At 66.7% G+C, this 10627-nt stretch overlaps 3 protein-coding genes across 3 annotated transcripts; 1 reads left to right on the forward strand and 2 right to left on the reverse strand.

The window, feature by feature from the left end:
- Window positions 1-1442, reverse strand: CUNH2orf81 (chromosome unknown C2orf81 homolog; the record flags this gene model as incomplete). The annotated part of the gene is made up of 2 exons (XM_029285929.1): window positions 1-1080; window positions 1233-1442. Coding segments are annotated over 2 exons (1215 nt in total), but the record flags the coding sequence as incomplete, so codon positions are not given.
- A 204-nt stretch (window positions 1443-1646) lies between these two features.
- Window positions 1647-4412, forward strand: WDR54 (WD repeat domain 54). The gene is made up of 9 exons (XM_015825205.2): window positions 1647-1871; window positions 1961-2023; window positions 2117-2183; window positions 2437-2493; window positions 2742-2869; window positions 3086-3186; window positions 3512-3674; window positions 4076-4150; window positions 4281-4412. Exons 1-9 carry the CDS (start codon window positions 1650-1652, stop codon window positions 4410-4412), a joined length of 1008 nt encoding a protein of 335 aa, XP_015680691.1. The 5' UTR covers window positions 1647-1649.
- A 1638-nt stretch (window positions 4413-6050) lies between these two features.
- LOC107295864 (rho-related BTB domain-containing protein 2-like) lies at window positions 6051-10393 on the reverse strand. The gene is made up of 9 exons (XM_015825198.1): window positions 10202-10393; window positions 10015-10118; window positions 9186-9371; window positions 8072-8988; window positions 7868-7986; window positions 7109-7259; window positions 6856-6944; window positions 6390-6495; window positions 6051-6226 (listed from the first exon to the last, which is right to left on the reverse strand). The coding sequence occupies exons 1-9, from the start codon at window positions 10391-10393 to the stop codon at window positions 6051-6053; spliced, it is 2040 nt and encodes a 679-aa protein (XP_015680684.1).
- Window positions 10394-10627: the final 234 nt, after the last annotated feature.

Raw genomic sequence — 10627 nt, forward strand, 5'->3', positions numbered from 1 at the left:
AGGTGTGAGTCGCCACATCCAAGGCTTCATTTTATTTTAGAACAGGGTGAGGCTGGGATGGGGCCGGTGAACACCTCACCCCAGCACGGTTCTGGGGCACAAGTGTGGCAGCAGCGGGGGCTCCTGAAGGAAGGGCCCTTTGGCCCTGCTGGGAAAGGATCCGTCCGCCTCCGTGACTTCTTCTGCCCCGACCACAGGCTGCAAGCGAGCGTTCAGAGGGCCAGCACCGCCACGGCAGAGGCTCACTCCCGGGGCCAGGTCGACCGTCTCCACCAGCACGGTGGGTTTGACAAACACAAAGCTGGTGGGCTCGAGGGTCTTTCCTGGTGGAAGAGGAGAATAGGCCGCCTGCTCCCGGTGGGCCTCATGCGCTGTCTCCGAGGGGCTCTTCGGCTCCGGCCCAGCGTGAGCCAGAAGGCTGCTTCGATCCACGGGGGCCCGCTTGGCTGCGGCAGGGCCTCTAGGGGGACGGGGTTGCTTGCAGCGGCCCGAGACCATCTTCAGGGTCTGCTGGCGCCTAGACTCCACGTAGGGGTCCACCACTTCCACGGTAGGCTTGATCCACTGCTTAGGCAGGCGGGCCGGCTCCAGCTGAGGCACCAGCATGACGTTGCCCATCTCGTCGTAGAAAACATCCTTGATGTTGGGGGGGCGGCCCATCTGGATCCGGAGGAGGTTGCTGCAGGAGGAGGGCAGCAGGGGCTGCGTGCTGCCCAGCAGCCTCAGGGAGCTGCCCTCCAGGGACCCCGGGGGCTGCTTCCGCCAAAGCCGCTCTTGCTCGGAGACCGTCTTCTTTCTGCTGCCCAGCGTGCCGGCCCAGGGCAGGGACGGCCCGCAAGGGGTCGGCTGGTCTTTGAAGGGCGGCCGGGCAGGGGCAGCCCTGGGCACAGGTGGGGACTCAGCCGGGCCCTTCGGCAGCCCCCTGCGCGACTTTGGCCTGTGGGGCCGGGCCGCCAGCAGGGAGGGCTCCGGGGGCCCTTCCTCCCCCCACGGGAGCGGCATCTCGGCCTCGGTGGCTTCCTCGCCCGGCAGCCCCGGCAGGGTGGGCGCTTCCCCCGACGGCGCTTTGCCTGCGGGCACCTGGAGGAAAGGGATCGGCAGGGCAGCCCAGGAATTGGCCCCACCCGAACCCTCCCGGCACAGGGCGGGCCGAAGCGCCCTCGGAGCGCCGGACGGGCAGGCAGAGGGGCTCCCCGCCCGGCCCCGGCCCTCCCCGGCTGCGCTGCGCCTACCTCCCCCTCCGGGCTGGGCACGGTCTGCAGCAGCGGCACGGAGCCCTGGGCCCAGGAGTCGGGGACGGCGGCGGCCGGCTCCTTGTCCTCCTGCCAGGCCGGGTCGGCCGGCACGTCGCTCTCGCCCGCGTCCCGCGCCAGGAAGCGCCACTCCACGATCTGCAGCATCGCCTCCCGCGCCTGGGCGATCACGTAGGGCACGCGCTGCGGGGGGGCGGCGGCGGCGGCTCAGGGGGGGCTCCCGGGAAGCCCCCCCCNCGCGACGCCGTCTCCCGGCAACGGCCTCTCCGCCCGCCCCGCCCCGCCCCTCCGCGCCTGCGCGCGGGCCAGGCGAGGAGCCGGAGCAGCAGCAGCAGCAGCAGCAGCGGCGGCGGGAGGCGGAGGAGGCGGCGGAGGGCCGTCGGGAGCGGCGGGAGGATGTACCGGCGGGCGGAGCGCGGCCTGGCGCTGCGCGGGAGCAGCCTGGCGCTCTACAACAACCTGAGCGTCCTGCCGCTGCCGGCCAAGCGCCTCACCTACTTCGCCAGCGTGCACGGCGCCTCGGTCGGGCTGGTCAGCGCGGCGGAGGACGGGGCGGCCTGCGCCCACCGCCAGCTGCAGGCCCGGCAGGGCGGCCTCGGGGCCCCCCTCGTCACGCAGGTCCGGCCCGGGGAGGGGCGGGGGGAGGCCGGGGGGCAGGGAGGGAGGGAAGCGGCCGGAGCCCCGCCAGAAACGCCGCCCTCTTGCAGGCGGCCTGGTGCGCGCTGCCCTCGCGGACGCTGCTGGTGCTGGCCTCGTGGAAGGGCGTCCAGGTGAGCCCCGGGGGGTCGGGGCGGGGGGGGCGAGCCGGGGGGGGGGGAAAGGGGCGACCTGTGCCCAACCTGCCCCTCCGCCTCTCCCGGCAGATGTACGAGCCCGACGGCTCCGCCATGGTCTACTGGCACGCGCTGGACGGCATGGAGGCCTCGGCAGGTACCTTCACCCCCCCCTCCCACGCAGGAACCCCCCCCCCGGGACACCCAGGGCCAGGCGCCCCCCGCCACGGGCGCCCCAGAAGCCCTGGGTGCGGCTCCCCGGGGGAGAGTCTTCCCGGGCCCTGGAGCTGTCCAAAGGGACCGACCCGTTGAACTCGTGGAAGCCTCGGTGGGAGCAGAGGGGCTGTGTGCGGACGGGGGGGGGGGTTGCATCCTGTCCGCTCACCTCTGCCTTCTGCCCCCCCCTCCAGGGATGGTGCTGTTTGCCCGGGGGATCGGAGCCACGGGACAGCACTTCGTGTGTGTAGGTGAGCAAGGCGGGAGGGGCCTCTGGAGGTGGCTGGGAGGGTGAGATGGCGGAAGGCCCAGAAAGGGAGGGTTCCTGCTACAGCCGTCAAGCAGTGGCGGACGGGGGTCCCCAGCTGAGGTCAGCCACCAAGGAACTCCTCTGAAAGTGGCACAAGGGGGGGGAAGGATTGTGGCCAGGAGGTCCCCTCATTGCGCAGCCAGGGTTGGGAGGAGGCAGCCCTTAGGCCCCATTCCCCTCCCCTTGCAGGGACATCCACCGGTTCGGTCCTCGTCTTTGACGTCCCCTCCAAAGGCACCAACATCGCACTGAGCGAAGTCCTTGAGCAGCACAACAGCCCCATCACGGACATTGGCGCAGAGCTCTGTGAGCAGCCGGTAAGGCCGGAGGGGGCCAGCCTGAGCCCCCCCCCAACTCCCTCTGGGCTGCCTCCTCTGTTCCTGGTCATCTTTAAGCTGCCCTGGGGAAGCAGCGCCCAGCCCTTTGGCCCTCCTGCGTGGCTGTCTGGGTCCTCCTGGCCACGAGGCAGCCATTCGGGCCGGCCTTCGAAAGGCCACAGGCCACGGACGGCAGTCCTGTCTCTCCCATTGCAGGAGGGAGCTGCGGATCTGGTGACGGCAGACGACTCTGGAGCGTTGTGCGTTTGGGGGTCTGGAGAGACATTCAGGCTGATCACCAAAATTCCAGCTTCTGAGTACGGGCCGGTGGGGGAGAAGGGGACCCGAGGCAAAAGATTGGGGGGGGGGCAGATGGAAGTTCTGCACAGCAAGAAGGCCCGGCTGCTATGTGGAGCTCAGGGTGGCTGCTCGGAGCAGCGGGTGGGAGGCGAGACCCTCCTCTCCTCACAACGGAACAGGTCCCGGGCTGCAAGAGCGAGGCAGCGATGTCCCCCCTGCTGCCGATTTTGCTCAGTGGGGTGCTAAGGGCGTGGGGCGCTGGCCTCCCTGTGGCAGGAGGTGCTCGGCCTCTGAGCTCCAGCACCCGCCCAGCAGGGCCTGATTCCTCCCCTTCACGCCCAGCTGCACCTGCTCCTCGGTGAAGCTGTGGAACGGGGTCGTGGCTGCCGGCTACGGGGACGGGCAGATTCGTTTGTTCGAAGCGGCACGTGGGACCCTGAGAGCCCAAGTCAGCGCTCACGCACGCTGGATCTACGCCCTGGACCTGGCCCCGCTCTCGGGGAAGGTGAGCCCAGCGCCATGGGGGAGGGGCAGCCAGAGTTTGGCAAGAGGCCTCCGTGGGGCACGGCTCAGCTTCCCTGGTTCTGGATGCCAACCTTCGAGACGTGAGCACGCCTAAGCTGCAGCTTGCGCAGACCTGGGCTCTTTGGCGCAGGTAGCAGGCAGGCTCTGCAGAGCTGGTGGAGGTGCCCCCCCTTCCCGTGGGTAAAGGGTTATGTGCAGGTCACCACAATCGCAACCTGCCTGAAGAGGATGGGGGGGCACCCAGCTAGAAACCCCCCCAGCTAGAAACCCCGGCAGCTTTGGCGCTCTCCTGGGTCACCTTCTGTGGGAAGGGTCTCCAGTCCAGGCCTGCAGACCCAGAGATCCCCCCCCCAGGCCTTGTCTTCTCTGTCTCCTGCCCAGCTGCTGTCTGCGGCTGAGGACTCCTTCGTGCGGGTCTGGGGACTGAGCCTCAATGCGGACACAGACAGCATTGAGGTGAGCCCAAGGGCTGCTCGGTTGAGGGGGTGGGAGACGCCCATCTTTCCAGAGCCTCACTCTGGATTCCTAGGCTCTCTTTGGGGGGGGGGCAGGAATGCCTGAAAGGGACCCACCAATTTCCCTGCAGTTCGAGCATTGCCACACGGAGTGTGTGACTGACACGCAGATTTGTGGCGCCCGCTTCTGCAATCCGGAAGGCACCACCTTTGCTGTCACGGGGTTCGAGCTGAGCGAGATCATCCTCTACCACCAGGTGTAGCCCTTCGGGTTGCAGGTAGTCGCTGGACGCGGAGGAAGGACGTCGCCTAGCGTGACGAAGCCAGCTGGACGGCACACAAAGGGAGCTCTTCCCCCCCCCTCCCCAAAAGGCCGTTTATTTTTTTGGCCCAAGCAGGCGTCCCCTGGGATTTGGCCTCTCCTTTGGCCCAGTAGCTCAGGGTGCCCCCTCCGCCCTGCCCGCAGCAGAGCCGAAGCAGGGAGCCCTGGCCTGACTCTGCTAGGCCGAGAGCGGAGCTGGCTGGCGCGTTGTTCCCAAGGCCTCAGCTCTGCGGGAAGGGGACTGTCTCACGGCCCCAGGGAAGAGGGGCGGCTCGGCTGGGCCTGCAGCAGAGCAGCCCCTGGCCAGAAAGTTCTCCTGCCCTGCCCGGGTTTGTTTAGACTCCGAAGGCTTCAGCACAACCCCGACTGCTTTTTTAGTGTTTCAGAGCAAGCTGCTAGATCGTCTATTTTCCTGATGAATAAAATACAGTTATGTTTGGCTGACAAGGAAGAAAGCCTGGTCCCGTTGCCTTTTTTTCAAGCGATTTCCCCCATGCAGCAGGAGACGGGGGTGCCTGCAAAGCTGACCCCCCCCCCCGATCCTTCTGGGCTGCCAGTCAGGAAGGTGCCCCACCCCAAATCCACCATCCTGCCCGTAGTTGTGGGGTGGGGTGCAGGAATACAGTTAAGGTGGCTCATTTGCCCCGGGGCCCCTAAATTATGGAACCAAGCACCGTGCCCCCCCCCACATGTCCTCTACAGGCCAGGGAGGTCTCTCCCCCCCCCCCAGAAAGGGATTGGCAGACTCCAGGATGCACAATACAAAAGGCTCTTTATTAAAGATTCCAAACGGCTCAACAGCAAAGTGTATAAGAAACGGGGGCTAGCCCAGCTCACAGTGGTTATGCAGATGCACGCAGGCCACAAGGGGCCTGGGGGCATCAAAGCCCTTCGGTCCAGGGTGGGGAAGGTCACACCGGCCCACCCCCAGATCAGTTTGTGCTTGGTTGACATCTTGAGAAAAAAACGGAACAGGTAGAAAAAAGTGAAAAAGGTTTAAAAACTGCAGCTCTGCAGGGCCCCCCCTTTTTTTGCTAAGGTTATTGGCAGCGATTTCCCTTCATGCACCAGATGGCACCAGGGAAGGGCGGGCACTCCCACCACTTTGCCCCCCCCCAAGGAAAGGCCAGCTCTGGGCAGCAGCTGCCAGGTGTCCCAGGAGCAGCCACAGCGCCTCTCTGCACTGCCCCCCCCACGGGAAGGGAAGCGAGCCCTTTCTACGGCTAGTGGCCCCCCAACTAGGGGGCTCTGGCTCCTCCACTCATGCACCCACCCAGCCTCCCCCAAATCCCCCCACTGATCCCCTTCCACGGCACATAATCACACCACAACCCCCCCCTCCCTTTTCCTCATCACCTGCGCGGTCACTTTCCCCCCTCCCACCCCCCCCAGAATACTGCCAAGGTCAGAGGTAGCAACCAGTGCTGGGCCCCTCCCCCCCCCAGTAAAGGCATGGCAGCCACGGCAAGAGGCACAGAGCCGGGAATGGAGAGGCAGCTGGTAGACAGGACAGAGGCGCCCCTCCCCAGCAAAGGCACCAGCAGCAGGGCGGGGCCCCTCCCAGTGGGCGGGGCCCTGCTCAGGAGACGGGGCTGGGCCGGTGGGGGCGCCAGAAGCACCACTTGCTGCGCGGATGCTGCTTGCGGAGGGCCTCCTCCTCCTGCGCCCGCTCCTTCTGCATGCGCAGGTAGCGGTCCTCCTCCTTCAGGTACCAGATGGGGGGCCAGCGGTGGCTCTCAAAGTGGGCCCTGTTCTCTGGGGAGAAGCCAGGCACGGCAGGCATCAGCTGAAAGGCAGGCCCTGGGGAAGGGAGGGGGCCACCCTGAGGGGAACCCCCCCCCACCCCAATTCCTTCCTGGTGTGTTGAAGCGTGTGAGCAGCGACCGGCCCAGGAGCCGTGCTCAGCCGCGGGGCTTACCGGGAGACAGGGCCTTCATCTCGCGCGGGAACCGGCGGCAGACCTGGTTGTAGTTGGTGCAGATGTAGTGGAGGCACCAGGCGGCCAGCTGGAGGGCGTGATGGAACTGTGGGGAGGAGCAGGGTCAGGCCACCCCGTCCCTGGGGCCCCCTCCCTGCCTGGGGAGGGGGGGAATCTGGCACAGGCCTGGTGATAAAGGCCTCAGGCGGGACATTGGGGACGGTGGGGAGTTCTAGTCCCACTCGGGCACAAAAGCCGATTTGGGGACCTTGGGCCAGTCGCTCTCTCTAAGCCCAGCCCACCTCACAGGGCGGTTGTGAGAAGAAGAGGAGGAAGGCGTATTAACTTTGTTTGCCACCCTGAATTATAAAAATAATAAAGGTGGGTTTAAAAAATCTAAACTTGCAGGAAGCCTCTCCTCCGCTCAGGTTCCCTGAGTGCCGGGGCCAAGGCGGCTGCACCGTACCTGTGTCATTTCCAGGTAGAGGATCACCTGGGCATCGATTTCCACCTGCTGAAGGCTGGCACGCATCAGCTCATCCACCGCGTGCTGCTCTGGGAAGAAAAGGAGGAAACGGCACTCGGGACGGAGCGCTCTTTCTCGCTGCCCCCCCGGAACGCCCGCTTCCCGGCCCCTGCTTGGCTGCTGCTGCTGCTGTGCCGCCCTCGGTGCCCAGAAGCGCTATGTTGGCACAGAGGGGAGCCCCAAAGAGACTCACCAGTCAGGGCCTGCAGGCGGGTCAGGCACAGACGGTTGGTGAGCACCAGCAGCTCCATGGCGTCCAGGTCTGGGCTGGGGACAAAGAGGCCCGTGTACAGGAACTCCAGCACAGCCCGAAGGCAGGCGCAGTTGGTGCCCGGCAGGGAGACCTGGGGGTGGGAGAGACGGCGCTCAGGGAGGCCTCTACCCGCTTCGGCCCACCCTTCGCCTCCACCAGCTGCTCCGGGCGATTTGGGAGGAATTCGAAGCACAAAACTGCAACTTCCATGGTCGCCAGCAAGGGGAGGGGAGGGCAGCGCTGAGGGAAGAGGAAGCCGGCAGGCTGGGGGGGGGGTTGGCCTTGGGGGCGGATGGAGCCCCCCGATCCTGTTTTGAAGGGGTCCCATACGGTGGGGCTGGCTGTCCGCTCAGAAACCAGGGGAAGCACCAGGGCCCTTCCCACTCCTCCGCCGGACACTGGCCTGGCCCTCGGGGTCAGCGGCCAAGCAGAGAACCAAGCTCAGGAGCCTCACAGGCAGGGAAGCTCTCCTCCATTTCTCCCCAGGAAAGAGGTGCCACCACGAAGCCCCCTTATTCCAGCCACATGACTGGTGTCTCCGGGGGCCAAGCTGGGGCTTCCATGCACCTAGGCAGGGAAGACACCCCTCCCAAAAGCCCCCCCCAACTGGCCACCCCCCCCAGTGGCACAGCCATGGTATTGTCCCCTGCACAAGCCTGCCCCCCCCTTATAAGGTGGCAGCAGGGCTGCCCGCCTCACCTCAGCAGCACAGCTCTCCCGGAAGGTGCCCCCAAACATGGCCACCATGAAGTCGCAGCCTGCCAGGAGGAGGGGCTTATGTGCTGGCACGGAGCCATCATCGACCAGGAACACCACATCTGCCGGGGGGAAGCGGGGGGGGGTCAGTCCTGGGCACGGGGCGGCCGACCGGGGCTGCCCTCCGGCCTCCCTCCTCTCAGCTACCTGCGAAGGAGCCTTTGCTCAGGCACTCCCTGATCCGGTTGGCCCGGCGCACGTGGAAGGCCTTGGTGATCTCGTGGTTCATGAAGCTCTCCTTGTTCAGGACGTTGGCGACCATCATGCGCAAGTCGAACACCTCCAGCAGCTCGGCCATGGCGGCCACCTGCATGAGGCTGGCCTGGGTCGGATCCAGGTGCCCGGTGTACAGGTACTCCAGCACCACCTGGAAAGGGCCCAGCTGCACCGGCTCATCCAGGTATACGGCTGTCATCGGCTTCTCTTGCTGCGTGACCGGGTCCCGCACCCGCTCCTGCCGCACGTCAACGATGCCCCGGCCCCAGCCAGAAACCGGGCCGGGCATCCGAGCAGCACACAGTGGTTCATCACTCTGAGAGGGCCGCAGCGGCACGGCCTGCGTGGCTGTGGCTGGGCATCCCTGGTCTGCTGCGTCCAAGCTCTTCGTCCGGCTGGCTGGCTCCTTCCCACCGGCCAGCCCCTCCCCCGGGTCCCCCGCGAAGAGGTCGTAGAACCGGGAGCAGGCTGTGGCCAGGTAGACCCTGTGCGCAAAGAGCTGGTGGCCTCCTGGCAGGCAGAAGACCACATCGGCGCAAAGGGGCTCCTGGAAGAGCGAGCTGGGTCCCCGCCCTTCCCCAGCAGCTGGCTCAGGGATGTGGATGATGGGTGGGGGAGGCTTGGGAGGCAGGAAGGGGGCTTGCAGCAGTGGGTGCTGCGTCTTCTTCAGGTGAGACTTCCAGAACTGGAGGTGGCGACGGGAGATCAGGGCGGCCCGAATTGCATTGTCGAAGACATCCTTGATGCCAAATTGGGCCACGATGCTCGTCTCGTAGTACGGGATGCCCAGCTCCTTGGCTACCTCATGCCCGCACTCGGGGGGCAGGATATCCGAAGGCTTAATGGGCCTGAAATAAAGCAGGAGGGACCCCAATAAGCAAAGAATGCCCAGGAAGGTCCCCGTGAAGGGCAAACTAACCCAACTGCGGCAGAGAGCGGAGGCACCCCCATGGGACAGGCAGGAACCGATCTAGGATGGGGGGGCTGACCACACCTGCCAGCCCCCCCAGAATGAGTGGCCTCAGACAGCGGGACGGGGCCCTACTTGGCCAAGGGACGACGCGCCCGGTTCACTGCCTCAAGGTCTGCATAGCGCAGGTCCAGCTGGCAGCCCACCAGCACGATGGGGGTACGCGGGCAGAAGTGCTTGATTTCTGGGTACCACATGGTCTTCACATGCCGCAGTGAGTTGGGGTTGGCCAAGGAGAAGCAGAGCACCACCACATCAGATCTGTCAAGGAAAAGAGGGGAGGAGGGACAGCATCAGGCAGGGAACCTTCCCCTCCCCTAGTTGCAGAGACAATCCCCGGGCCCACCAGACCCGAGGGGGAGAGGCAGGGGCCGCAAAGAGCCACCCTGAGTGAGCACAACCGAAGGCCAGGATGGGGGGCTGGCTCTACTCCTCCGCAGCGCCCCAGCAGCGCCCCAGAGCCCTCTTTTTTCCAGAGCCCCGCCTGTGCAGCCCCCTCCCACCCAGAGGCTGCATTGGCCACTTGACTGCTCCCTCTCAAACCCTGGAGAGTGCAGGATACATGCAGCTGAGTCCCTCCTGCATGACCTCCACTGGGGGGGGGGCAGAAGCAACAGAGAACACACACACCCCCCATGCCCCAGAACAGGGAAGCATCTCCCACTGCTGGAAGGGCTCCAGAGACTTCCAGGAAACGGACCGGGCGAGGGGATGGCCCTGCCAGGGCTGAGCAGCTGAAGGGGCCCAGCGATCCTTCCGGGACAGCTGCCTTCCCTGCCTCCTGGACGAGGAAGGGGCAACCCAAGCAAGGCTGCCAGGAGGGCCGGGAGAGCAGCCGCCCCATGCCGGACAGGGCCAGCGGGAAGCAGACCTTCCTGGTGGGAGTGGCACCTGCCGCCCTCACCTGCCGTAGGCGAAGCGCCGGTCCTTGTGGTGGTCCCCGAAGGTGTCCCAGAGGCGCAGGGAGATGCTGACCTCGTCCACCACGTCGCGGGAGCGCTCCAGCACCTGGGCAGCGCCGAGGGGTCAGAAGGCGGGCCGGGCCGGGCGGGGAAGCCCCCCGCCCGCCCCGCCCCGCCCCGCCGGCTCACCTCCTGGCAGACGCGGTACTGGTCGATGGCCCAGACGGTGGGCACGTGGGTGGCCAGCAGCTGGTACTGGCTGAGCGTGGCGTTGCAGGCCCGCGCGCAGATGAGCCGCGTCTTGCCCACCGCGTTGTCGCCCACCACCACGCACTTGATGGTCTCGACGTTGGGGCGCTCGTAGTCCAGGTCAATATCCATGGGGGCGCCGCCGTCGCTGCGGGGGAAGCCCGGGATCAGGGCGGGGAGGGCGCGGCCGGGCCCGCCCAGCGGAGTTGCGCCTTTACGGGCCCCGGGGGGCCGGCCGAGGGCCTTCCCCGCCCCGGGTGGCGCCGGCGTCCCGGGCGCCGCACCCCTTCGCCTCCCCGGGCCTCTCGGCCGGCACCCGCCGCCGCGCTCCCCGGCCACGCTCCCCGGCCGCCGCGCCCATCGCCC

This window comes from Protobothrops mucrosquamatus, unplaced genomic scaffold (assembly GCF_001527695.2).
Source record: "Protobothrops mucrosquamatus isolate PMUCROS unplaced genomic scaffold, P.Mucros_1.0 scaffold2540, whole genome shotgun sequence".
NCBI classification, from domain to species: domain Eukaryota; kingdom Metazoa; phylum Chordata; class Lepidosauria; order Squamata; family Viperidae; genus Protobothrops; species Protobothrops mucrosquamatus.